The sequence below is a fragment of the Monopterus albus genome, unplaced genomic scaffold (assembly GCF_001952655.1).
Source record: "Monopterus albus unplaced genomic scaffold, M_albus_1.0 scaffold115.1, whole genome shotgun sequence".
Taxonomy (NCBI): domain Eukaryota; kingdom Metazoa; phylum Chordata; class Actinopteri; order Synbranchiformes; family Synbranchidae; genus Monopterus; species Monopterus albus.
The window spans coordinates 665,721-691,032 of record NW_018127995.1 but is presented as its reverse complement, the minus strand read 5'-3'; the positions used below and the strand labels follow the sequence as shown (position 1 = coordinate 691,032).

The 25,312-nt window shown below is 45.4% G+C and overlaps 1 protein-coding gene across 6 annotated transcripts in view; it reads left to right on the top strand.

The window, feature by feature from the left end:
- npas3 (neuronal PAS domain protein 3) overlaps positions 1 to 25,312 on the top strand; it is a 276,234-nt gene that overhangs the window by 10,399 nt on the left and 240,523 nt on the right. The window contains exon 1 of one of the 6 annotated variants that reach the window (XM_020611536.1): positions 1,076 to 1,848. The exons of 4 other annotated variants lie outside the window; for them this stretch is intronic. In XM_020611536.1, coding sequence (XP_020467192.1) covers positions 1,799 to 1,848 — 50 coding nt within the window. In that variant the 5' untranslated portion in view covers positions 1,076 to 1,798. Of the gene's footprint in view, positions 1 to 1,075; positions 1,849 to 25,312 lie in introns of those variants that run through there. One more of the 6 variants, XM_020611537.1, reaches the window with a different exon arrangement.

Below are 25,312 nucleotides of genomic sequence, written 5' to 3'. Positions count from 1 at the left end.
CGCTTGTCTCACCGCCACTGGACGAGGTGAGAATGACGTTGGTGTTGCATTTGGAGCAAAAACGGTTCTGGTGCATCGCCAAGAGCCCAAACTTAATTTGCTCTAATGTGTTTTTATTCCACAGTGGAGAAAATCCAGTTTGGCGATCAGGCCTCTCAGGCTGTCGATGGGGGTCAGACCTGTGACCTTTCAGTTCACAGTCAGTCATATGACCAAAGATATGGTGCAGATAAAGTGGCAGCAAAAACAAAACCCCAGTTTACTGAAACTTTTTGAACATTTGTGTTTAGCTCTTCTTACAGTGAAATTAATCTAAATTCGTGCAGCTGTCACCTGATAGAACATGATGAGGCAAAAACACGTGGACACCTTCCCTGAATAACTGCAGAGGCTCAGCTGATGACCATCGCCAGCTGGAGGTCACGGTTCACCTCTTCAGTCTTTACCTTACGCCACAACACCGGCTGTAACCCTGTGTTTGTGTGGAGAATACCCAGCATGCCTTTGACCTTGACAGGTCATTGGTGTGGAGAGGGAGGCTTTTCAGCTTCCAGGGCTGCAGCCTGGGGGTTAATCACACAGAAACACAGATTAGCTTACAATGAATTCTACATTTTTAAAAAAGGGGAATTTAAATGAACGTCGGGAGAAAAAGACAGAAGTAGCTGGTAGTTTGTGTTGGAGGATAATGAGCCGGTGCTGACGCACAAACATCAAAGCTTGGAAGAAAATATCTTCTAGTGGCCTAAAATATAATACATGAGCAGCGTCGGTCCTTTTTGGAAGAGTTGGGTTCAAATTCAGACGCTCATAACAAACTCGAGCAGATGCAAACGCCAGAATATGACAGAGACGCTTCAAATATGCAAAAAACTGAAGCTGCAGCACAAACAGGTAGTTACTGTGGTGGGACGTGGAAGTGAGACATTTGCTGTGATGTGTTTATTATGACACTGAAGGGTGGAGATGAGAGGAGGGGGTGTGTGGAGGTGCATTCAGATAAAGCACCCATTTTGTGTGTGTTTTAATGTGATGGTTAAAAACTGGATAATGACCCCGAGGTGAAACCTGTAAAACAGGAAGAGAGGGGAAAAAAACAACACACACACACACAAAATGACTCCAGCTGCAACTGAGTGGCGTTGTTGCGTCGGGGCTGAAGAAAATAGGGGAGATGTGTGGTGTTTTTTCCTGTCAGCAGCCAGAGGAGGGAAAACGCTCCGAGAACCACCGAGACTTTGACCGCTGAGCGACGCTTCGCCGCCAGGATTTTAATGTGAATACAGGCGCTGCAGCGGCGGCGACAGCCTAAAGATTTGACGCGCTTGTTTGGCTGTTTTTTTCCGCCGGAGCGCATGCAGGAAATTCCTCTGTAGTGCCAAAGCCGAGGCTGTGCGTGTGTGGAAAGAGACAGAGAAGAAGAGAGGGGAGAGACAGCGGGGTCTAAGAGGCATCCGCCCCGAGTCCGCCCTCACTCCGCTCGGCATGCCTCAGCTGCTGCAGCCCGGTCCCTGCCGTCGCCTCCACCGCCCGTTGTTTCCACGCTCATGAGCGGCGGTGGCGGAGGAGGAGAGAGACGAGCACGAGACGCACGCATAGCTCAGCACGCACGCACGCTCAAAAACACATACACACTTACACGTTCACACACACGGACATGGCTTTGTCTTAACACACCGACCATGACGCATTGCTGTCAGGGCGCAGCGCACCGCCGCGACTCCGCGTCCAGATAAATCCGAGGACAGAAGAAGAGAAAAGAAGAGAAAGTAAGAAATCAAATAATTGTTGCAGGAAGATGGCGCCCACCAAGCCGAGCATCCAGCAGGACCCGACGCGGAAAGAACGGTAACGGGGCTTGGATTTTGTTCCTGCACACACTCCTCCTCCTCCACTGCATGTTTACAGCTGCACACAAGCGTCTGAACGGACCGGCAGCCCGGCGGGCTACCGGCTGTTCCGCGTCGCTTTGCCTTTTATCCTGAGCCTGGAGGTGCCAGGAGGAACGCTGTTACCCTTTCCAGAGGAGAGTCGGGGTGTGCGTGCCCGCGTGCGTGCCTGTGTGTTTGTGTATCAGACAGAGAGGCATGTGGCTGGGTAACAGGTCGGCTGGCTGGCTGCTCGTGGGAACGGCGCTGCCGTTGCTGGTTTTTTCTGGTCCATACGTGTGTATGTTGCATGTATGTATGTATGTGTGTGTGAGTGTACACATTTACGTGCAGGGTGGGAAGCCATGCTGTGTGTGTGTGTGTGTGTGTGTGTGTGTGTGTGTATGTTCCACGCACGTAAGGTGTGTGAGCAACGAGGAAAACGTGGATCCATCGCTGGCAAACAGTGTGTGTGTCTCAGAGGAATTAACAGGAAGTTTTAATGCTGAGGGATGTGCATGGATTCGGCTGAGCGGCCCCGGACGTGGCCCTGCAGCTGGTTACTGTGGTGGGATTAAGGTGGAAACCTGAACAGTTGTGTTTCTCTTTCTGTTTACAAGTGATCAACTAGTGGACGTCGACCTCTGGTATTGTGTGAAGAGAACACACACATCCCTCCTGCTGAGTAGTTTCCACCTGCAGGTTTAGAAACTTGGTGATTAATTGTGTTCAACATTTATCTGAATCCATTTGGTAGAAACAGGTTTCACAGTGTGATGTGTACCTGTTGTTTCAATACATTTTCTCCATCCATTCTTTGTTAACCATATGAAACATGTCATTTTCTGTACACCTGTTGATTTACTGATTACAATCAGTCACATGCAGCAGTGTCTCTGTTCAGCTGCTGCCGGCGTGTTTCTGTGGAAACAGGTGGAAACTTCAGTTTCATTCTTGTTGTTTTACAGAGTAAAACAGAGTCAGAGTTTTGCCAGCTCATTTTGGGTGGAATCTCATTTAGAAACGGCAGCTGTGTTTTACACCTGCTGCTTCAAAGGTCTGGTCAAACTGATCAACGAAGCCTTGCTGATTCCAACCAGGACCCTCTGGTATCCTCTTCTGTTTGCTCAGCATTTGGACTTGTGTATATGTAGAATCACGGTTGAAACTGCAGCTTTATTTTCCGCCTGCTGTTTCTCTTCAGACCGTTTGGTATATGGTGGAATGATTTCCTCGGTGGGAATATTAATTCTTGACACTTGTTGATTAAGGGACGACAAATCACTGGCAGCCACTCAAATGCAACAGTGATTGTATTTTATGTTTGGTGAGAGTTTGGCCTGTACAGTAATGAGTTGAAGCACATTTCAAAATAAAACTTCACTGACAAAGTAAACAAGATGTTCTTGGAAAAGCTTCACACCTCTTCATTTGCTGGTTTAGCAGATGACGACCACTCACAGCTATGACTCTGTTGTGTTGTGTGTGTTGTGTTTGGTCCAGTGTTGGTCCATCCTGATGCTGTGCAGAGCTTTCCCATGTTTCATCAGTTGGTCCTGGAGATAAATGTTACTCAGCACTTGACATCAAGGAGATTTGGTGGAAACACATCTGTCCTATTCAGTCCGTGTGTCCCGTTACTGTCCTTTCCGTTCTGTTTTCTGTGTTTGTGACATCAGGTGGAATCACTTCCTCTTTGGGAAACCTGCTATTTTAGGGATGACTACAGTTTGATGCTCCAGGAATCTGTTCTGTCCCACTGTGTTCTGGTGGCAGTGCTGGAGTGTCACAGTGGTGCAGACATGGAAAAGGAGTGGAGTGTGGTGCCTGCTGCGCTGGATCCTTCAGTGCAGTAACACACCGTAACCCCAGTGAGAAGCAGGACGATGTGCATGTGTCAGGACAGTGAGGCGTGTTTGTTGTGAGTCGCCTTCCCTCTTTGACCCGTTTGGCACAAACAGGTGATGTTGTTCATGTGGATGGAGGGTGATGACAGACGGATCCTTTAGTTCCAGCTCACTGAGGTCCTGCTCTTATTTCAGTCTGCCGTTGTCCACTTTAGCATCTCAACACCTGCTCTAACAAACTGGACGTGACAGGAATGTAAATGTTCACTCAGACATTTAGACAAAGCATCTTTGAATTGTTTAGTTTGTTATGCTGCGTCTTCCTCCCAGTGTTACTGCAGTCCTGTGATTATTTGGAAGGACTCAGGTGTCAGTAAATAGTGGAACCCGAGCACAGCAGGAAGAAAATAAGCTCTCAGACGGCTGCTGTGATGCTGCTGCAGTGACTCAGAGACTCTGCTGATGCCGGGGCTCCTTCTCTAGGGCTGATCATGTGACTCGGATCATTACCTCCAAGTGTGAACAACACTACAGCACAAGATGTCAAATGAAATGCAGCCTGTGTCTGGACACTCAGAATGTTCCATTGCTGCCACGAAACAACAAACTGACGCCGTTGTATGGAACTGTTCAAGGATGTGCCCTGGTAAACCCAATGCCAGTGTGCCACTCCTCACGTAAACCATATTCTGATGCCATCTTTTGAAAAAAGTGCCAAACAAATGACTGAAGTCAAGTTTGTCAGTTCTGAACTGGTCTGAAAATAAGAACTAGACACTCCGAGTTGAATCGATGTGAGACAAAGCTATAAAAAGATGAGTTGACTCCACAACATTTGTTATGTTTAGCTGTTTTATTTTCTCAGCCTTGTCTCGTCTGTGTTGTACATGAACATTTAGTTTGTCAAAGCCCTTTGTGACAGTTTTAGAATATTTCCACTGTTTCTGGTTCCCACTGCTTCTCACTGCTGAGTGAGTGAGGCTGCATCAGTCAACACTGACAGATTAAATATCCACTGTTTACTTTGGTTCTTGACTTGATCTCAAAACGGTTTGAATAGTCATGCTTTGTCATGTAGTTAAATGAGAAACGAGCGACATCCTAGAATCAAACCTGAATGTTTTTCCTTGTGTGCAGAGTGAACGACACATGAACGATGTTTATTACGGAGCCACAGTTTACGGCTGCAGGTTGATGAGAGGAGTACACAGCAGAGGAGTCGGGTCAGAGCTGAGCAGCGGATTAGCAGCTGGCTGTTTGCATACGTGTGCTGCTGAGGAGAGAGAGCAGGCAGAGGGTCAGCGGTCACATGTATGGAGCTGAAATTAGACTCCACTGCTCTCTGACTTCACCTTTGCTGCTGCGAGGAGGTTTTATTCCTCTGACTTGTCCTGAACCGAGCAGGCAGGAAGTGGCGGCCTGGTCCTTTCTGCTCACCCGCTCAGGGTGAAGCTGACACTTCTCTGATGCTGGAAGCCATGTTCTGTCTCTCTGACTGGTTCCTGAATAAACCGCTTCTGGTGGATAGTTTGGGGGAACCTTCTTGGCATGTGTTTCCAATGTGAACCCCCAAAAGAAGAAGGTGATGACAGCAGCGTTTGGCCAGTCAGGGGTGAGAAGTGATGTCAGTCACCTGTTGTCTCCAATCGCTGTCTGTCCCCATCAGACCTTGATGATGGAAGCAAAGCTGTGCTTGGTCTTTGACATCACACATTGAGGTAAATCACAGGTCAGACAGGGTCTCTGCTTGGAACGGGGTTTCTGCTCACAGAGTTCATGGTTCACATCCTGCTTCAGACCAGGACTGGTGGATTTTATCAGCTTATCATCAAACGACCTGCCGGTGTCTGTTCTGGAGCAGAGAACAGAACCTGTCTTGTTGTGAATGTTTTAGTCCATTAAATTAAATGCCAGCTGCTTCCCGGAGGCTGGTCACTCAGGCTTGGTGCCTCTGTCCTCCACGACTCCTGCCAATGTGTCCTTGAACCTTCCAGCGAGATGCTGGACCCTGAACTGCTCTGGTGCCCCCACTGTTGGTCTGTGTGTGTGAATGAGAGCCAAAGTGAAAGTGTTGTGGATTGGACAAACACAGTCCAAACCAGTGTGCATCAGGTCCACCCTCTGGAAAGTCGCTGGCGTTTATTCTCCTACAATCCCCCCCAGTTGAAATGGCTTCTGTGGGTCTGACCTGGAAGGATTTTCAAGTGTCTCTTTGTTGGTGCTTTGACAACACAGGTAAACGCTGTTACATAGGAAACAAAAAGCAATGTGACGCACATGGGGTGGCGAGCTGAAGCTGACGGCCTTTGTCCTGGTTCAGAGTTCAACAGCTAAATTCAAAGCTTCTCTACAAGATGTCCTGCTGTTCTTCACGGGTTTTGTCGCTCTATTGTCACAGTGAAACACTCCACAGGTGTTGTGTGGGTCCGGGTCAGGGGACGTGTTTTGTTTGTTAGTCCTGTGTGATTGTTGCCGTGTGCTGGGGGTCGTCGTCACCTTGTACAGTTCCCCTCCTGCTGAGCTCCGTGACACCAGGAGTCATATTTTTATTCAGTGTCTGGGTTTGCAAACATGCATCCATAGTTCTGAATGTCATCTTTGTTACAGCGATCACTGGTGAACTGACTTGAGTTGAACTGAGGCTGAACTTTGGCCCCTGCTTCCACTGCAGCCTGTTTGTAGTTACACACAAGGCCAAATGCACTTCATCTTAAAATAAGACAAATATTGTACGATGGTTTTCAGTCATTTAGCATGTTGGCTTGGTTCCATATTGTATGTATTATACGTGACTGTGAATGACGTGTGATGAGGTTCTGCATGGAAACAAGAAAATACCCAGGTCACTTTCCAAGCACTTTTGTTTCATTGTCAAATGACCCCCATGACCTTTTGTCATCTGCAGAATCCATGGTTGTCTTTATGTTTCTGTAACAGACCACTAGGTTGATGGTAGAGGAAGCTGGTGGTCGTGACTAGAAGAAACTAATGTTGACTTTGGGAAGACAACAGGGTGAAGCCTAGTGTGTGTGTGTGTGTGTGTGTGTGTGTGTGTGTGTGTGTGTGTGTGTTTGTACTAAAGGTGGGGTTTTGGCTCAGCTGCTGTTTGTGGATCTGTTTCTGGGGGCATTTCAGCTTAGATAGGCATCTGGAGGAGACCAAATTAATTTCCAAGTAGAGAGAGAGAGGAAGAAGAAGAAGGAGGAGGAGGAGGGCAGACTTCATAGTTGACTGCACAAGTGCTTCCACTATCAGTACACTACAGCGGCTCTGGAGAGGAAGATGATGGAGAGGAGGACTGGACGAGAGAGCCAGAGAGGAATGGGGTGAACTGAGAGGGGCATGAAGACGGTGGAGAAATGATACGATAAAGGGGCATGTGGGTTGAAACGGAGTCGAAGGGAGGAAGGATGAAAAGGAATAAAGGGGAGGAAGGATTCAGGTACTTTGTAGCACAGATGATGATTTAGACACAGCGTAGTCGTGCTCTCTCCATCTGAATGTTAGAAAGTGACACCAAGTGGGAAACCTGAATAAACGAGTGTAGAAACACAGGGAGTGCATTTGATTTGGTATGAATCTCATACGTGGTCGTCGTCAGACCCAACTCTGGGGTGCAACGGTCGGCTGCTCCGCTCTTTATGCACCGTCCCAGTCATTTTTATTTATGAAGCTATTTTAGATCAGCTGCCTTTATACCTTTGGAAGCTTCAAGTCGCAATCTGCTGCGTGTCGCCGGTGTTCAGACACAAACAGGAGAGAGAGCTTCATGGTGCCAGTGACAGAGCTGGAAACTGTTATAAATGGACTGGGGGAACAATACTGTTCTGTAGTCGCCTCTGTCTCGGCCAGAGAGGTTTGTGAACTCAGTGGGATTAAAAACAAACCCTACTCGGTGCCTTTAAAGGAATATGGTTAAATGACAGTGTTAAAACCAAAACTACAGACGTATTTAAATTGAGCACCGAACCGTAGGTTAAACGACTCAGCTTGGAACAGGTGTCGTCCCAGTGGGTTTGTGAGCCGTGGGAACTGGGATACACTTGGAAGGAATCACATTTTCTTTCTCTGCTATGAGGGTGTAAGAACTCCAATAGTGAATGAAATGAAAGATCAAAAACCAGGAGTAATCTGTGCCAGTGACAAAGAAGAGACGTTGAATCCTTTAGTGTTTGTCAGACGACAAACTGGGTTTAAAACCCTGGAAACCAGGCAGGATGTGTTGGTGTAGGGGAGGCAGGCTGGTGCGTGGTGCGCTGTGCGCCCAGGTCATCGCGGGGTTAGTGCTGTAAATCCAGTGGAAAGAAAACATTAAGTCAGCTCACTGAGTATTTGACTGACGGTGTAAGTGCAGTTGATATTTGACAAAGTGATAAATGGAGAAACTCTGAACCTTAATCATTAATGAAGACGGTTGTTAGATGTAAGATAAGAAAATATATCCTCAGCGTGGGTTTGACGCGTGGTGGAAAAGTGATAAGAGCCAGAATCTCAACGCCTTCACCGCAGTACGACAGGGCCACTTTCATTATGTTTGCATCTAACTACAAACACACAACACCTGGACACACACTGCACGATAACGTCCTCGTAAGATCGACCACACAAAGTCTGATCTGGATCTAAGTAACGTTCCAGATCTGCTGATCCAGAATGTTCACATCTAAAGGGCTGATGGGAAAACCGGCTCCTGTGAGGCGACACATGACGCTACAGACTTTTAGCTAAGATCAGATTCTACCTGAAACTCTGCTGACTCAGCAGGTGTCAGCAGATTTGACATATCTTGAACAGTTGCTGAGCTACATCCTGAAGAAAACCCCCATTACTGAAATGTTTTCTGGAATAACTCTCAAACTAATAATGATACTGATGTGATTCCAAATGCCAGGGGGAGGTTTCATGGTCAAAGAGTCACTTTATGAGGGTCAAACTGTCATGGGAGTATTGGTTTTAGGTAGAATGGCATCATGGGACCAGTGGGCTGCCTTGGTGGTTTGTGCTCTCTGAGCTGTCTAGTTTATTCATCAGTGTTATTGTAAAGGTAAAATGAACTCAGCTGTTTACAAAGAGCAGGTAGTTAACTTGGTGTTTCATTCCTCTGTGATGAATGACGTGTTCTCATAAAATAACTAAGAAGTGATGGACAAAACAAAAAGCAAGAATGTAAGAGGAAGGAAATGGATTAGTGACAGTCTGGAAACGTGAGATGGACAGAAACAGAAGTGGAATCACTGCTGGAGCTGTTTGTCTCACCAGCAGACGCCTGTTTGAATGAATCAAACTCACCCGCAGGCTGGATGAGAGCCCCTTGAAGCCTGCAGGAGTGCTTGCTTCACTGTCCCTGAGGAGGCAGGCGGGTGGGATGCCTGTCGGATTGTCTGCAGTGAGCAGGTATGCGAGACACTTGTAGAGGTCAAGGCTGGTTGCAGTGTTCACTTTCATTTTATTTGTATAGTGCCAGATTCCGACGAGCATCATCTCAGGGCTCTTTACACAGTGAGGTCGAGACGTTACCGTGTTACAGAGAGAAACCCAGCAAACCCTCTCTGACAAAGCAGCGGGGAGGAAACCAATAAACCAGTGCATTAAAAACCAGTTTAGGCCATTATAGGGTGAGAGGCTTAATATAAAAATCAGCTGTTTGGGAATGGACACGTTATTAAAAGCCTGAGCAGTCTTTATTGGCGGTATATTAAATGTTCAACAATGACATCGACTCTCGCAGTGTGTTTGTGTGGCGGGCAGGAACGCCGGAACCTCAGGACTCCTACAGACGCCATGTGCAGTAAAAGCAAATAGAAAAATTCTCACCTGAAAATGAAAACAGCAACATTTGCAGCTTCTCTAGTTCCATTTTTCTTTTTTTTTTTTTTTGGTAGAATTGTCTTAGGATGAGCCACATTAAAATTTTATATTGACTAAATCCGTCTGTTAAAGTTGCTCCAGGATCAGAGAACCAGTCACTGAAGGCTTTGAGCCAGGTTTCTCTCGTTTTGCTGCACTGAAGCTGCAGCTCGTTGTCTGTCGGTTGAGACCTCGCATCACTTCCTGTTGGTACACAGGGGTACAGTGTGTTATTGTCTCGTCAAGTAACTGCCAGAGCCATGCACTGTCTGCTTTGGTGCATGTTGTGTCAGGGCTGAAACAAACGGGCCACTGAGACGTGTTGCTTATTGTGATCATCAGTTATTTATTCTTTAAAGACCTTTATCGAGCAAAATGCACCACTGTGCACACATTCAGGATAGGTGTGGTCAGACGTCAGAGTCTTTCACTTCTTAACATCTCAGATGCACAAAGCTGGTGATTTAGTGGCTCTGAGGCATCGATCACATCCTGTTAGCAGCTACTTGAACATTTAATGGCCAAAGTTGCCAGTTCTTTGCCCTCTTTTGTGGACATGCCACTTGAAGATCTTTTTGTTTTCTGATTTATTTCTCTTGGTGGAATAAACGTGGAGTCAAGTGGAGTAATAAGTATGACTGAAAGCCTTTGTAAGAAATCTGAGAAGGTTTGTCAGACTTCTTTCAGTTTGTACAGAAACAACATTGTTCTGTGCAGCTTTGTCTCCCAGGCCGACACCTGACTGGAGGAGGAGAAGTGGAGAAAGTAAGAACTGGGAGCGAGGAAGCCTGTGGGGGCAGCAGTTGGCGAACTTTCAGAACCAACAGAAAAAGCACAAAGTTAGCTTTGTCTCCCGTGCCCCCGGGGGGTGGGGGGTGGGGGCAGAGTAACACAATAAAATGTCCCGTTAGCCCTTCAGATGAGTGTGAGACACAGAGGGAGGGGCCGGCCTGAGGCTTTGGCAGCCGCTCGGTGGTTCAGAGGTTTCTGTGGAGCTGTGAGCGTCCGAGCTCGGCCACAAACAGACCTGAGACCTGAAGCTTGGAGCTGTGGTCACGTTTCCCTCTGTGATTTCACCAGATTTCTTTTGTCCACATGAGCCTGTAAACACCGTTATCAGAGAGAGGAGAGCACCACAGTGTGCCGACGTGTCGGTAGCTGATGTCGGAGTGAAAATTGCTTTCCTGTTCAAACTGAATTTACATTTGTCTTTGGGAGGAAAATGCATAGAAAATGTCTCCAGCCAGCGACTGAGCCTCGGCAGCAGCAAGTTTGTACGTTGTTACCAAATAACAATGTGTAAATTTGCAGCACGCCGCTCTGACACGGACTCTGGGTTTGTCCCAGATGGAGAAATGTATGAAAATGTAAATGATGTTGCACACGACTGAAGCATTTTTCAGGGGCTGGGAAACAGCACAAACATGTTGTTAGTAGCATTTGCTTCACTTGACAAACAAATGCTGGTTTTGCCTGTTATACATCAGTCATGTGCACTTTGTGGAGGCCTGTTGTGTTGTGAACAGGCTGTTTGTCTGGGATGTCCTCTCGGCTTTGTGGCTGAGGGTTTGCTTGGTTAAAAACAGAAAAGAGGAGGCTGGCAGGGCCGACGTCGACTCTTTCAAACTCTAAACATTTTGTTCTGAAGCCTGACCGTGTTTCTCTCCCTGTGGAAGGTACAGAAGACGCCTGCCGTCACGGCCTCTCCTCCTACAGCTCTCTGAAGGTGTTTCTGCTGCCGTGCACCACACAGTGTGAAGTTGTCACTGTGGACAGCGGGTGTAATCGGCCAACTATGGCTGAGTTCAGCAGCCACTGTGAGACTTTTTGTTTGATTTCAGGTATAACCCAAGTTTTTACAGATTTGCTGCTGGTGGCTGAGGCTCATGGGTATTGTAGTGTTTAGACCTGCCCAACAAATTGACAAATAAAACCTTGTTCCACAGAAACGAAGCTGAAACTGGGAGTCCTCATCTAAACTTCCAGTATGTGATGGTCCATGATCCAGAGCGTCCTGTGTTTCTGTGTGAAACAGAGGTTCAGTCAGTCTCATTGCTCTGTTTTCTGTATCACAGACCACGTTTCTAAATCCACACCAAATTATCTGACGCACCTTCTTGACTCACCTCATTCTGATAAGGCGATGATGTGTAACCTGCAATGACCTCTGGGACTTTTGGGAAATGGTTAAAAATATTAAAGGCCACTAAAACGTCACTGTCTGTGAAAGACTTGCCCTCCCTGCTTAGATAAATGGAGCAGAGCCATGCTGTTGATTTTAAAGGTTGTTAGTTCTGTGGGACAGATGCAGACTTTCTTATTGTGCTATGTTGTCGAGGTGGTTAATGGCGCAATCCCACAGACTGAGCTCCTCGCCTCCTCCGTCCTATCTTCACCTCTCCTGTATCTTCCTCCTCTCCCCCTGTTGACAGAGGATGCAATCAGCTCAGACCTGCTGACTCCGCAGCTTCCCACCACATGACCATGTCTACCTGTCCTTGAAAACGTCCACTTCAAATATACTACACCTTAGATTGGTTAAACACGCACGGGTTTGTTTCCGTCCCTCGTGGGGACTTTGTATTGACTTATATTCTCCAGAGACTTGAATGTGAAGCTGACCTCAGCCTCTTGGTGCCTTCAGCAGTGGCTTCACACACACAGATCCAAAAGGCAGTGACGGCTGCTCCTCAGTGTGAATGAGACCCACAGTTCTCCGTGACGACCCCTCCGTTTTTACTCCTACTCACTTATTCAGGATGTTCCTTTGTTGCCCCCTCGTTCTTTAGGTGGTGAGGACAGAGTGGGACCATTCAGGAGGTTCACTGTGTGATTTAGCATCAGAACACTTGATATAATTAACATTGTACCCACAGACCTTGTTGACGGAGTTCTGATGGGGACAGACAGAATATATCGTCCTCCGTTTGGGACATTCACATGCCAAAGTCTTCTCATCTTCTTCTAACAGCAGTCACAAAATGTTCTTTACCCAGAAAGATAAAATCATTTTAAAGCTGCTGTTTGTAAGAGACTTAACAAATTGAGATGTACATGCATACAATCATGGCGTGCTCTGTGTGTCCAGCAGCTGAACCAGGTGTGTATCATGTAGATTAGCCAGCTGCTCACATTGTTGCTTCAGCCCCAAGAGGAATTATTTGGAAATTAATGTGTGTGTCCAGTTGCCAGGACAGGTGTTGCAGCTCGGCCATGATCTGCTCGCTCTCTCTCTCTCTCTCTCACAGACCTCGCCATCGTACAGCTACTGTATGTTTATTGATGTGTTTGACGTGTTTTCGTTCAGATTTTCACCCATCATCCTTCCTCCTCTGTCTCATCTCCTCGCCTCTGCTCTCATTACCTCCTGTCATCTCCTCGTTGCCCCCGGTGCGTTCACCTGTTCTGCCCCTGTAGGCAGGAAGGAGAAATGACTATTGATTATTCTCTGGTAGGCAGGGAGACGGGGGAGGGGGAGGGAAAGCTCAGCCAGCCAGAGGAATGAGTAAGGCATTTGAGAAAGCAGAGAAAATGACTTGATATACATAAATGGAAGGATACATGCCAGATGCTCACTAGAGCACTAAATGTGTATTAATCCGCCGCTGAAAATAGTCCTTGTCTGCTTCTATGTTTTCTTATTTGTTAAGGTGAAAAGTTCATGAATTTGATATAAAGTACTTTGATTCACTTGCTGAAAAAAGACAGAACCAAAGCTTTGCAGGGCTTTCAGCTGCATGTCATGGTTTTCTCTTACTCATTACATTTTCATATGAAAGTGGTGGAAAGTTGTGGGAAAAGCTAGTAAGTAGATCTTAAGCTTTTTAAACTTACCCAGAGCAGTTCCTTCCACCTGATGTACTTAATGTCAGTTTCCTGTAAAACAATATTATACTTCAGTGATGTGTTTACGCTGTAGAATATCGTGTGGGACACCTGCTCAGGTCTCAGTGTGTGCTGGGGTTTGAACCAGCAACCTTGCGGACACGAGCGTCTGTGTCACCTTCAGGCCGGTCGGCATCACTGTTGTTGTCATCGCTGTTGTTGTTGTTGCTCCTCCATGATGGATCTGCTATGGCTAATTTCATGCACGTCCTCCGGTTATTGATGTGTGTACTTATTCAGCCACTTGACTCCTGCCCTCCTGCCGCACACACACACCTGCAGCTCTTGTCATTAAATGATTTCAGCCATTATGTCCTACAGGCCTTCACATGCATATGGAAGGACACACATACCTACACATATCGATGTGGTCAAAGCTGTTGTGTGTGCAGAGGCCAGAGACGGCGCAGTGAATCCTTATAGTGTCTCCATGACCTTATTTCAGACACCCAGACGCCTCCTCATTGTCACACTGTGCATGCCAATAAAGTCTGCAATGTTTCCTCCTTTAGTTTGTTCGTCCTGGCAGCATTGACATTTGAACTTGGTTGTCTGAGGCCTTTAAAAACTTGGTCTAAGTTCTCTAACAAGGGAAGTCAGATTTTTCTAAATAAGAAAGAAAACGGCTACTGCCGGAATCGATTTCAAATCATGGAGCTGATTGTGGTCAGCTGGTGCAGGCCGACCTTTTACACAGAGGTGGCAGAATAGATCACACTGTTCGGTTTGATTTTGTAGTTTAACAAGGAGGATTTGTTGGACGCATGTTTGACAGACACTGCACTGAGCGTGTCCTTCAGGTGTCGTGTGCCAAAGTCTGGCTAATGTCCTGATCAAGAAGCAGCGCACAGCATCTTCCCCAAAGGTTTTAATCAGAAACATCCATGACAAGAGGCTAGCAAGTAAAAGAAACTTGTATCTGTCGGTCAGGAATCACTGGAAACAGGCCTAAACCTGGTCACCACAGACTTGAAGCTTCTAAACATGATGCAGATTACACTGTGCATTTTGGAGGCTGGTCCTTTGACACGCTGATAAACTTTCTCCTCCATGTTGCATCAGTATATCTACAGAAAACATCCCATGGCCCAAACTCGTGCCATGAATAAAATATTATGGTTTGGAGAACAGAAGCTTCCTAATTTCAAGCTGATGTCTCCATTTTCTGTTTTAAAAACTGCATAATGAAGATTTAGGCTCCGGCACTGCAGCAGCAGTGAAAATGTAGGAAAGTGTAAATTTGTGTTTGGCATTGGTGCCGTCGATCTTACTATATTTACAATGTCAGCGTCAAAACCTTTTTATCTGCCACTGTCTCAGGATTTAGAGGAAGTAGGATTGTTTGTACAGATACTTCCACAACGAGGCCTCTGTCCAATTATGTGTGGCTGTGAGACATGATGCTGGGTGTGTAGCACTGTATGTGGTATTAAAGGTGTGTGTGTGTGCGTGAGAGAGAGAGAGAGAGAGAGAGAGAGAGAGGTCAGTGTGGCCGCGGAGGTCGGGGAGGTGGCGCTCTGAGCTCTGTAGTGGAACAAATTGAAAGCCAAGCTGCTATCAATCACTGTGAAGCCACACTTAAGTGCTCCAGACACACACACACACACACACACACAGAGTTGGTGGTAATGAAATTCTTAACACTGTTCATCAGAAACAGTCGGTTCACAGACAGACAGGTGAGAGGTGGTGTTTGTTTGGAGGCTAAAACTTTGCCCCAAATCTGCATTCACACCAGAAACATTTCATATGTTCAGATGCCACTGTAGCAGCAGTGATGGGCGCTTGTCACGGTGTGTATGCATGTAAGCACATACACACCCAACTGTTCATGCTGAGAGTCAGCACTTTATATTGAGCATTTCAAGAAGAAACGCTCACGTTGAGTCTAACAGTCAAATGATCTGAGACTCTGGCAGAGACAAACCCAATCACTGACCCATTTTGCAAAACATTTGGTGGCAGACCCAAAGCAGCTAATCACATTGAATGTAGTGTTCATTCACTTCACAAGCATTTTTTGTTACATTTCTGAATTTCTTTTTCACCCAGAAGAATACTTGAAGTGCACTGGTAACAATAAGAATGAATCTGTGGCAGCAGCAGGGCTGAAAAAAGCCTGACCAATAATTATAATTATAATAATAATTTGGTCCGACCAAAACCACAGGGCAGCCTACCTGCCTGTCAACCTAACTTTCTACTTGTGCGCCCTTTGCCCGTGCACTCACTGAGCAAGCCAAGAATCTCCCACATGCCACCCTATTGGTTGTGCTTCATCCTGTCCGCTAGGTGTAATCCAAAAATGGACAAAGAGGCGGAGTGTGAGTAGAGCTCTCTAGACCGCTGACGGCCAGCCACCTGTCGCGGGAAAATTCCCCCCCATACAGTTGTCATAGAAAAAGAAATTAGCTGTAGAGACCAAAGCTGTTTTTTGTACCAGGAAGTCAACTTGTTTGTTTCTGCTGTAAAGTTGAACATTTTGGAGCCAGCCTCTAGTGGTCGTTCAAGGAAGTGCAGGTTCTGGTGTTTCCACACAGGCTTGTTTTCTCGGCCTCGTAGGTTGCCATTCGGTTGCATTGTGTTTTGGAGGAGTGGCTTTGGAGAGACGTTGGAATGAAAGAGTGGGACTTCTTTGATTGGCTATTTTCTAAATCGAGATTCTTCTTGCTGGTTTTTCCAGGAACGCCAACGCTACCTTTACCTGACCAAACCAACCAGTCTGGTATACTGTATCTCACTTCGTTTCACTGTTGTCCACAACCACAAATGTGGATTAATCCGCTGCTGAAAATAGTCCCCAGCATTATTTCATCCTGTTTGAGCAACATTTGATAAAACCTACAGTGATCAGCTTCGTCCTTTATTAAAATAAAACCTGTCTGGGAGCTGCTGAAAATGAACCAACTTTGCCTGTCAATCCTGATCACACACTTCTTCTGTCTTCTTATGCACCAGTCCCTGCCCACATGTTCCCTGATTTTACTGGCAGCATATTGTTTGCTACCTTTGGCCAAATTAAAGGGAGATTCCATTAATTTTTCAGCACAGCTCTTCAGCCTGTCGAGGTCGGTTTGCGTTTCTGTCTCGCAGCTTAGCGGACGCTTGTTAAAAAGCAGAAACGCTGAAATTGCAGAGTTTTTTTTTTTTTTCCCCAGAAACTCAAAAACAGCGCTGATGCACATTTTCTCAGTCCACACACATGCATGCATCCTGAAACTTGTGCAACACATATGCATCTATATACAAGCCTCCCACACTCCCTGACTTTCTGTGTGTGTGTGTGTGTGTGTGTGTGTGCATGCGCGTCCCTATTGGTGTATATTGTTGTTAATTGGAGTGTGAGGTCCATGACAGCTATCAGCGGCTCATTCACTACATTAATGAGAATGATAGCAGCTTTAAAAAGACTGTTCCACACTCTGACCAAACTCATTAACACCGGCTCGCATTTAAATACACTCTGCTCTTCATCTTCTCCTCCTCTCCCCCTTTACTCTGTCCATCTGTCTCTTGCTCTCTTTGCGTCCTCTCCTTGTTCTTTGGTTTTCTTTCTGCTGGTTTTTCCTTGGTGTGTCCACCTTCTGTCCTTTTCAGTGTCTCCATCTCTTTCTCTGCCTCCCTGTCTTTCCTGTCTCTTCCTATTTGTTCCTTGACAAAGTTCCTCTTCCCTCTTTCATTCATTCCCTCTTGTTCTCTTCTTTCTTTGCTTCCCTTCCTGCTTCACTCCTTTTAGTTTTTCTCACATTTTCCCCTTTACTTTGAATCTGGTGCCTCAGATCAGTTTATCTGTGGCCAGTACTGAGTGTTGATGTTGTACCAGTGCTCAGTAAAATGGTTTAATACTTGAACACCTCACAGAGACCGATCTGCTCATTGTGTGTCGCCGTTGTCTGTAGTTTTGATCCAGCTTTTATGTCAGTTTTTCACCAGAAGAGAACATTTCATTGTGGGCACAGACTTTCACTGTTCAGATACACAGTGTTAAACATCTTGAACAAAACTTTCAAACACAGCAATGTGTTTAAGTCTGTGCTGAAAACAAACCAATCAGTGCTCTGCAGTTTAAACCTCCTGTTGGAAACACTGCAGCAGTCTGTGGCAGCGGTGTGTGTGTGTGTGTGTGTGTGTGTGTCACTGAGGCCACAGGCTGCCTGAGCTGTGGAGTGTGAAGGCGGTGATGGACTGATCCTCCTCCTGCAGCACCACAACACACACTCGCACAGCGTTTTGCTGTAGAAGGAGAGGTGGGTATAAATGAACGACTATCTTCTCGCTGTTTATGAAAGATGGTTTAATAAATAAATGAGGTGACACCTATTTAGAACAGTCAGCGAAGGAGGTGAAAATAAGTCATGTGATGCTAATTTAATGTTTCAAACTCAAAATGTAGAAAGAAACATAGAATTAAAATCTAGTTTTAGTTTTATGCATTTAACCAATTTTCAAAAACAATTTTCAATGAAGTAAAACATTGAAGCGAAATGTTTTTTTGACAGAGGTAAAGACTGTGTGTGTGTGGCTACACACTGGGAGGCCCAGTTTGTGTTCTTTTTACCAGGGGAGTGAGGACATGTCGTCCAGTCCTCACCTTTTCAAAGCGTTGTTGAAGGGCTCAGGTTAGGAGCAGCTTTAGACCAGATGTTTGTTGTGATGGTTACGGGTCTATAGGGGATGCATTAACGAGGGTCCTCATAGAGATAGCTGTATACCACACGACGTGCACACTGCATACCCCTGTGCGTGTGTCAATATTTGGACAGTTACCAGGCAGCTCACCAGATGATCCCAGCATCTGCTTCTTGGCAAGACTTGGAGAGAGTGACTGTGTGTTCATGTGTGTCTGTGCATACACACATGCATGTGTGTGTTTGCGCTGTAGCGGACTTGTTTTTCCTACGTGCCCATTGTCCAGTTTCATTTGGAAACAAAAGCCCCACACATTAAGGTGCATTTTATTGCACCTTTCTCAGACTCTCTCTCTTTCTTCCTTGTTCTGCGTTAAGGTCTCTCGCCCCTCCTCCTCTCTACACTTCTTCCTTTTACTGATTCACACTTGATTTCTTTTTCTTTCACATTCATCCCATTTCCTTCTTCCTTTTTCTCTTATTTACGTTTTTTGTTGTTGAACCAAACGTCTCATTTACTGTTGCTATATTTACTGAAGTTGAACTGGAGTTTGAATTCTTTTTCTGTGAAGACATAATAATATTACTTTAATAATAATAATAATAATATGATAAAGACAAACTAAAATAGTTTTTTAAACATTTAATATGTTTAAATGGTGCCTAAGCCTTGAGCTGCTCAGTGGGCATTTCCATGGCAACAGCTGACTGACAGCTGAGGGATGGTGTTGCTAGGAGACGCACTGTCAACTTCTATGGTGGTCCATATTGTTGAACCCCCTCCCAGGGTTTAATGTTGTTTAAAAAAAAAAAAAAAAGGAACTAGTTTAATCACTAATGGTTAATTGTCCTATTTCACAATGATGACGTTATCAGGTAGTAAACAGCCCAGTGCATTCTGGGATGGACTGGCGGAGGCCTCTGTGGTGAAATGACAGTCGTAAGACCCTGATGTCTAGTGATTATTTGGTGCCTCAAGTTCAGGTGCTTTAGCGCTTCACGTTCAGAATCTAAGAAGTGTTTTATTATAAGGTTAGAGATGTTACAAACTGCTTTTAGTGTCCGGCCCACAGAGGGTTCACTTGTTAAATCACAGGTACAACATCGTCAGTGTGAATCAAACATGTACCCAGGGAACAGTGATGGAGGGGACGCTGTGGTAAACACTGAATCAGATATGATTAATGATTCTTAGCTGTATGAATTTTAACTTCAGTTGTACATGAATTGTTCTTAGCTTTTTGTTAATTGGTTAAGTTTCTGCGTTATGCTTCCTCCTTTATTGTTGTATTTTCATTTTTTTTATATTCATCCTAACTTTCTTTCCCTGGCCCAACATTACAGGTGCTGGTCATAAAATTAGAATATCATCAAAAAGTTGATTTATTTCATTAATTCCATTCAAAAAGTGAAACTTGTATATTATATCCATTCATTACACACAGACTGATATATTTCAAATGTTTATTTCTTTTAATTTTGATGATTATAACTGACAACCAATGAAAACCCCAAATTCGGTATCTCAGAAAATTAGAATATTGTGAAAAGGTTCAATATTGAAGACACCTGTCACAGAGGTCTGTGTCCAAGCACATTAATAGAGAGGCGAAGGGAAGGAAAAGATGTGGTAGAAAAAAGTGTACAAGCAAAAGGGATAACCGCACCCTGGAGAGGATTGTGAAACAAAACTGATTCAAAAATGTGGGGGAGATTCACAAAGAGTGGACTGCAGCTGGAGTCAGTGCTTCAAGAACCACTACGCACAGACATGTGAAAGACATGGGTTTCAGCTGTCGCATTCCTTGTGTCAAGCCACTCTTGAACAACAGACAGCGTCAGAAGCGTCTCACCTGGGCTAAAGACAAAAAGGACTGGACTGCTGCTGAGTGGTCCAAAGTCATGTTCTCTGATGAAAGTAAATTTTGCATTACCTTTGGAAATCAGGGTCCCAGAGTCTGGAGGAAGAGAGGAGAGGCACAGAATCCACGTTGCTTGAGGTCCAGTGTAAAGTTTCCACAGTCAGTGATGGTTTGGGGTGCCATGTCATCTGCTGGTGTTGGGCCACTGTGTTTTCTGAGGTCCAAGGTCAATGCAGCTGTATACCAGGAAGTTTTAGAGCACTTCATGCTTCCTGCTGCTGACCAACTTTATGGAGATGCAGATTTCATTTTCCAACAGGACTTGGCACCTGCACACAGTGCCAAAGCTACCAGTACCTGGTTTAAGGACCATGGTATCCCTGTTCTTAATTGGCCAGCAAACTCGCCTGACCTTAACCCCATAGAAAATCTATGGGGTATTGTGAAGAGGAAGATGCGATATGCCAGACCCAACAATGCAGAAGAGCTGAAGGCCACTATCAGAGCAACCTGGGCTCTCGTAACACCTGAGCAGTGCCACAGACTGATCGACTCCATGCCACGCCGCATTGCTGCAGTAATTCAGGCAAAAGGAGCCCCAACTAAGTATTGAGTGCTGTACATGCTCATACTTTTCATGTTCATACTTTTCAGTTGGCCAAGATTTCTAAAAATCCTGTCTTTGTATTGGTATTCAGTAATATTCTAATTTTCTGAGATACCGAATTTGGGGTTTTCATTGGTTGTCAGTTATAATCATCACAATTAAAAGAAATAAACATTTGAAATATATCAGTCTGTGTGTAATGAATGAATATAATATACACGTTTCACTTTGTGAATGGAATTAGTGAAAGAAATCAACTTTTTGATGATATTCTAATTATATGACCAGCACTTGTACTCTTTCATACACATTCTTCTCTTTTCCTTCCTCCTCCTCATCAGTGTCTGCTCGGCATTATTTGCCTCAACAAGAGAAAATCCTCCTTTAAAATAAAATAAAACTATCAACTAATATAAAATCATATAATAAGATGTAAGCGGGTTAAGGCGGATCTTGACTCGTGCGCTCTGCTACATAATCTGCTCCTCACATGACTTCAAAGGAGGCTGCGAGGAGCGCGGGGCCTCCTCCTGTTCGCCACATCAAGGCCGTGCTGCTGCTGCTGAGGAGGAGGAGGACGAGCCCGCAGAGCTGAGGAGGCAGAAACGCAGCAATGAGTTTGAGATGTAGTGCTCAATAGGAGGAGGAGGGGAACTGGGGTGTTACACTTGTTTTCCTCTTCTCTTCGTTTCTCCTCCTCATCTCATCTTGGTTCTTCTCTCAAGAGTTGTTTCATTCTCTGATTCTGCGGAGGCATCAGCTTCCTCAACTTGGGCTGCATCTCAAGTCTTTTCTATGTTCATTCCTTGCTCATTGACCGTCGCTCCATCCAGGATTGGCCTGGTTGAGTAAGGATTGGGGACGTCCCCAGACTTTTGCATCAGCTTTGAGGAGGCGGCTGGAGAAGTGATGAGTGAAGATACATGAGACCATCTCATCGCGTGTTCGTCTTTTATGGAAGGACACGCCCCTTTATCAGACACCAGTTGTTGATTGGAGGCTTCAGACGAGGATCAGAGGAAAGGATGTGTCGTCTCTTAAAATGTTTCCTTGAGTGTTTCTCTTCACATCTTACGTGGGTGGGACAAAGATGCAAGAAAAAGACAAGTGAGGGAACGTTGGTGCATAAAAGAGACTTGGGATGTGCCCTCGATTTCTCTTTCTGCCTCTTCTGTTTCTCACTGCTGTGCTCCTCCTCCTCCATCCTTCTCTTACCCACACCCCCCTCTGTCTCATCGGTGTCTTTGCTGTAATGATGAATGGTGTTTAGTGCCACTGTGGATGGAATCACTCCACACACACACACACAGTCATAATCTGGACAAACACACTGGAATGGTGCTTGTCTCGGTGTGATGGATCATTGAGATTGTGGCAGAGATACTGACACAGGAGACAGGATGTCCTCCTTCTGTCTTCTCCCCCTCCCTCTATTCACCCTATATTCATCCTTTCTTTGCTTATTTTACTTTAGCTGAGTGGTTTGAACTGGTGAAGGAGAGAAGACTTGGAGGATTCAGGAGGTGGTTTCTGCCATTGAACTGTACTGCATACGGGGTTTAGCGGTGGACACTAGCAGTGAGCATAATTCAAAATAACTGCAGCCTCCACAGTGATCACACAGTTGAATCAACACCTCTCTCAAACAGTTTGAACACTAACTGAACATCACTTCTTTTGCTAAGTGTTCCTAATGAAGTGTCCATAGACTCTCTGGGCATTTTGTTCTTTACATTTATTTGGGAAGTTGGTCCTTGGTCACCTTTTTACCATCAGAAGTGGGCCTTAAGTTACAAAATGTTGAGAACCCCTGCCATAGAGTATCCGAGTCACATGTTTTGCAGGGATCAGCGGACGTTTCCTGTTTCCCTCAAACAAGGACCCAAGGTTCCAATTGAGCTTCATCAGGTTTTCACTGAGCAGTTTGCTCTGCTCACCAGTGAAGATGTGACACATTCCTCTGCGGGACATAGTGCCACCGAGTTGCATGATGGGAAGTGTAGGATCCTTTCTGTTTTCACTCATTTTCTTGTTAGTCCCCAGACTTGATGGAAGTCTGACAGGAGTAAGATGAGCTGAGGTTGGGTAGGATAAAAGCAGCTTTCCACCTGGGCACCGGGGGAAACATCTGTAGATTTGTATATTTACAACCTGGATGTACTTGCAGGAACTTTGAACAAAGTGTTTTACTCCATTTTCTTCGTCTCTGCCATCCTTTCATGTCTCTCTCTGTTTTATTCGTACATGTTGCTTATTCTGCTGTTTAAATTTTAGACGGTGCTGTGCATTAGCCAAGATGTGAGGAGTCGGTGGGTATGAAGGTGTGTTGCTTCTCTAGTCTTCGTCTGCACTCGTGTGTTAACATCTCTGCAGTTGTTATCCTCTCAACACCTGCAAGACACACACACACACACACACACACACACACACGCCTCACTGATCTACTGGGCCTCATTCAGTGCACACCACGGAGGGAGGAGAAGCAAACACGAAAGAAAGAGGGAATGTAGGATGTGCAGAGAGAGAGAAAGACAATGGGAGCGAGTAACTGAGATATAGAATAAATCAGACAGAGTCTGAGATGTTTGTTCAGCTTCTCTTGTCAATTTTTAATTCTTAATAACTTATTAAAACAGCTTCTGGTGTCTGAGATCAATACTGCAGCTCACTGTGCACACTGAAGAACAGGAGTGTGTGTGTGTGTGTGTGAGAGGTTCAGACTGAAGCCTTTGCCGCCCTGCCTGGCCTGCGTTTGCAGATACGTCGTCACATGATTGTTGTGTGTTGAGAATATACATGAATCAAAGTGTGGCATCAGCTCGCCTCAATGAACCGATCTGACACATTCCGTCTGACGGTGGAGCGTGTGGACCGTATTCCCAGTTTCTGGGAAAAACGAGGAACCAACTACAGAAAATTAAAATACATATATAAGACAAGTCAGTTTTATTTTTATATCTCAATATCACAAACTTGTCTCAGAGCGCTTTATAATCAGTAATCGGTGGATGTTTTTGGAGTCGGAGTAAGGAAAGGAAAGGAAATCAAAGGAAAATGTGGCAAAACTGACGACGTTATTGTCTCTGTCAGTTTATGAGTCGGTCTGCCTGTGTGTGGGCGTGTGTGTGTGCACGTGCACAGAGAATGAACATTCATCGCCTCAGTTCACCGTGTGACAGATGCCATCACACACACACACTCCTGCTTCCCTTCTTCTCATCTCTTTCATTTACTCTCCCTCCCTCCCTCTCTCTCCCCTTGCTGCAGGGCGTTGTATATGTGGGTCAGTGGAACCCACAAACACACACACACACACACTCCGCCCCCCAGCGTGTGATGGCGGTGTGCTAAATTAAATGTAGAGCTATATGTTGCCACCATCCAGATGACAAATGACAAGTGGTAATCGTCTTAGCTGTGATAGCAGCCGTGGCCTCTGGCAGTACACACACACACACACACACACACACCTCTGTCAGTGTGTTTGTTTTGTTTGACACCATTTGTCCTCTATTGTACGAGCGTCCATGAACATATGTGTGTCTGCTGTGTGTGCCTATCATGCATATGACTATGTCCCAGTCTCCTATGAAGGTGTGGGGCCCTTTGTGCTGTGACGTGGGGTCCTGTCCCGTTTGTTCAGGTTGTTTCTATCAAACTTTGTATTTTAATGTGTGTTTGTTAGCAGAATGTCTGTCTGTGTACGACATTTGTACACACTCTAGCTTCAGAAAACCTTTGCTGTGTAGTTGATTTAATTTTAAAGGAATAGTTCGGGGTTTTTCAAGTTGGTGTTAAAACAATATTGGCGTATCCCTTTGCACGTGAGAATAGATCTCGCTCATTGTCACTTCTCTGACCCTCCACACTGACCCTGAATGTTTCCACGTGGAACATGATGCTGCAATAAATGAAGGACAAGCTTCACAACTTTTATTCTGTGTAAAAACTCCAAAGTTTGTTTGAGGCTCAAATGCAGCTCCACGTGTCCTGCTAAGCTGATTGGAGTTGGTACATGTAAGACAAATTTCTATTTTTTATTTCCCCAAACAGCATCTTGTTGAGTCGTGGTGGAGCTGTGTGCTGCTGAGTGCCTCCTTGTCTGTGAGTGTGTGTGCCTCCTCTGTTGGAAGGTGTAATAGGCAGCGGTGAAACCGGCCTCCAGCAACAGATAACAGCTTGCTCCTGCTTTGCTCCGATCAGTACGACTCATGTTTATTGACATTTAAAGAGAACTGGTCTCGACTTTCACGTCTCTGTCATCCTCCTCTTCTCTCTCCTCGGACAGCAGCCTCTCCTCCATCTTTGCCCTGATCGCCTCATGTTTTATTTCATTATATTTCACCATCCACATCATTTCTGTGAATTGTTTGTGCGGCAAGTGAAGTAACAAGTGCCTCTCACCTAATCGAGAAGGTTTTGTTCCTAAACCTAACCGGAGAATTTTGGGTCAAAACATGATGAAACTGAGAGGAGTCCTTAATCTGAAGGGCGTGTTTATGGCTGGATAACTGAGGAAATGCCAACAGCAATGGTCACTGATTAATCTGCTGATTGCTGCCTTGACTATCTGATATGATGTTTCCTCCGTCCAACAGAGGAGCGCTAACAAGGCTCTGCTGGGTGATGGTTGTCACTTGTCACCCAGCTCTGTATGAAAGGCAGAGGGAAACGTGGAGGTCAGAAAGGAGTGAAGAGGGAGACCGGTAGAAAGAGAAATAAAAAGACAAGATGAATAGAGAGTGTGTGAAAGGAATGAGAGATGAAA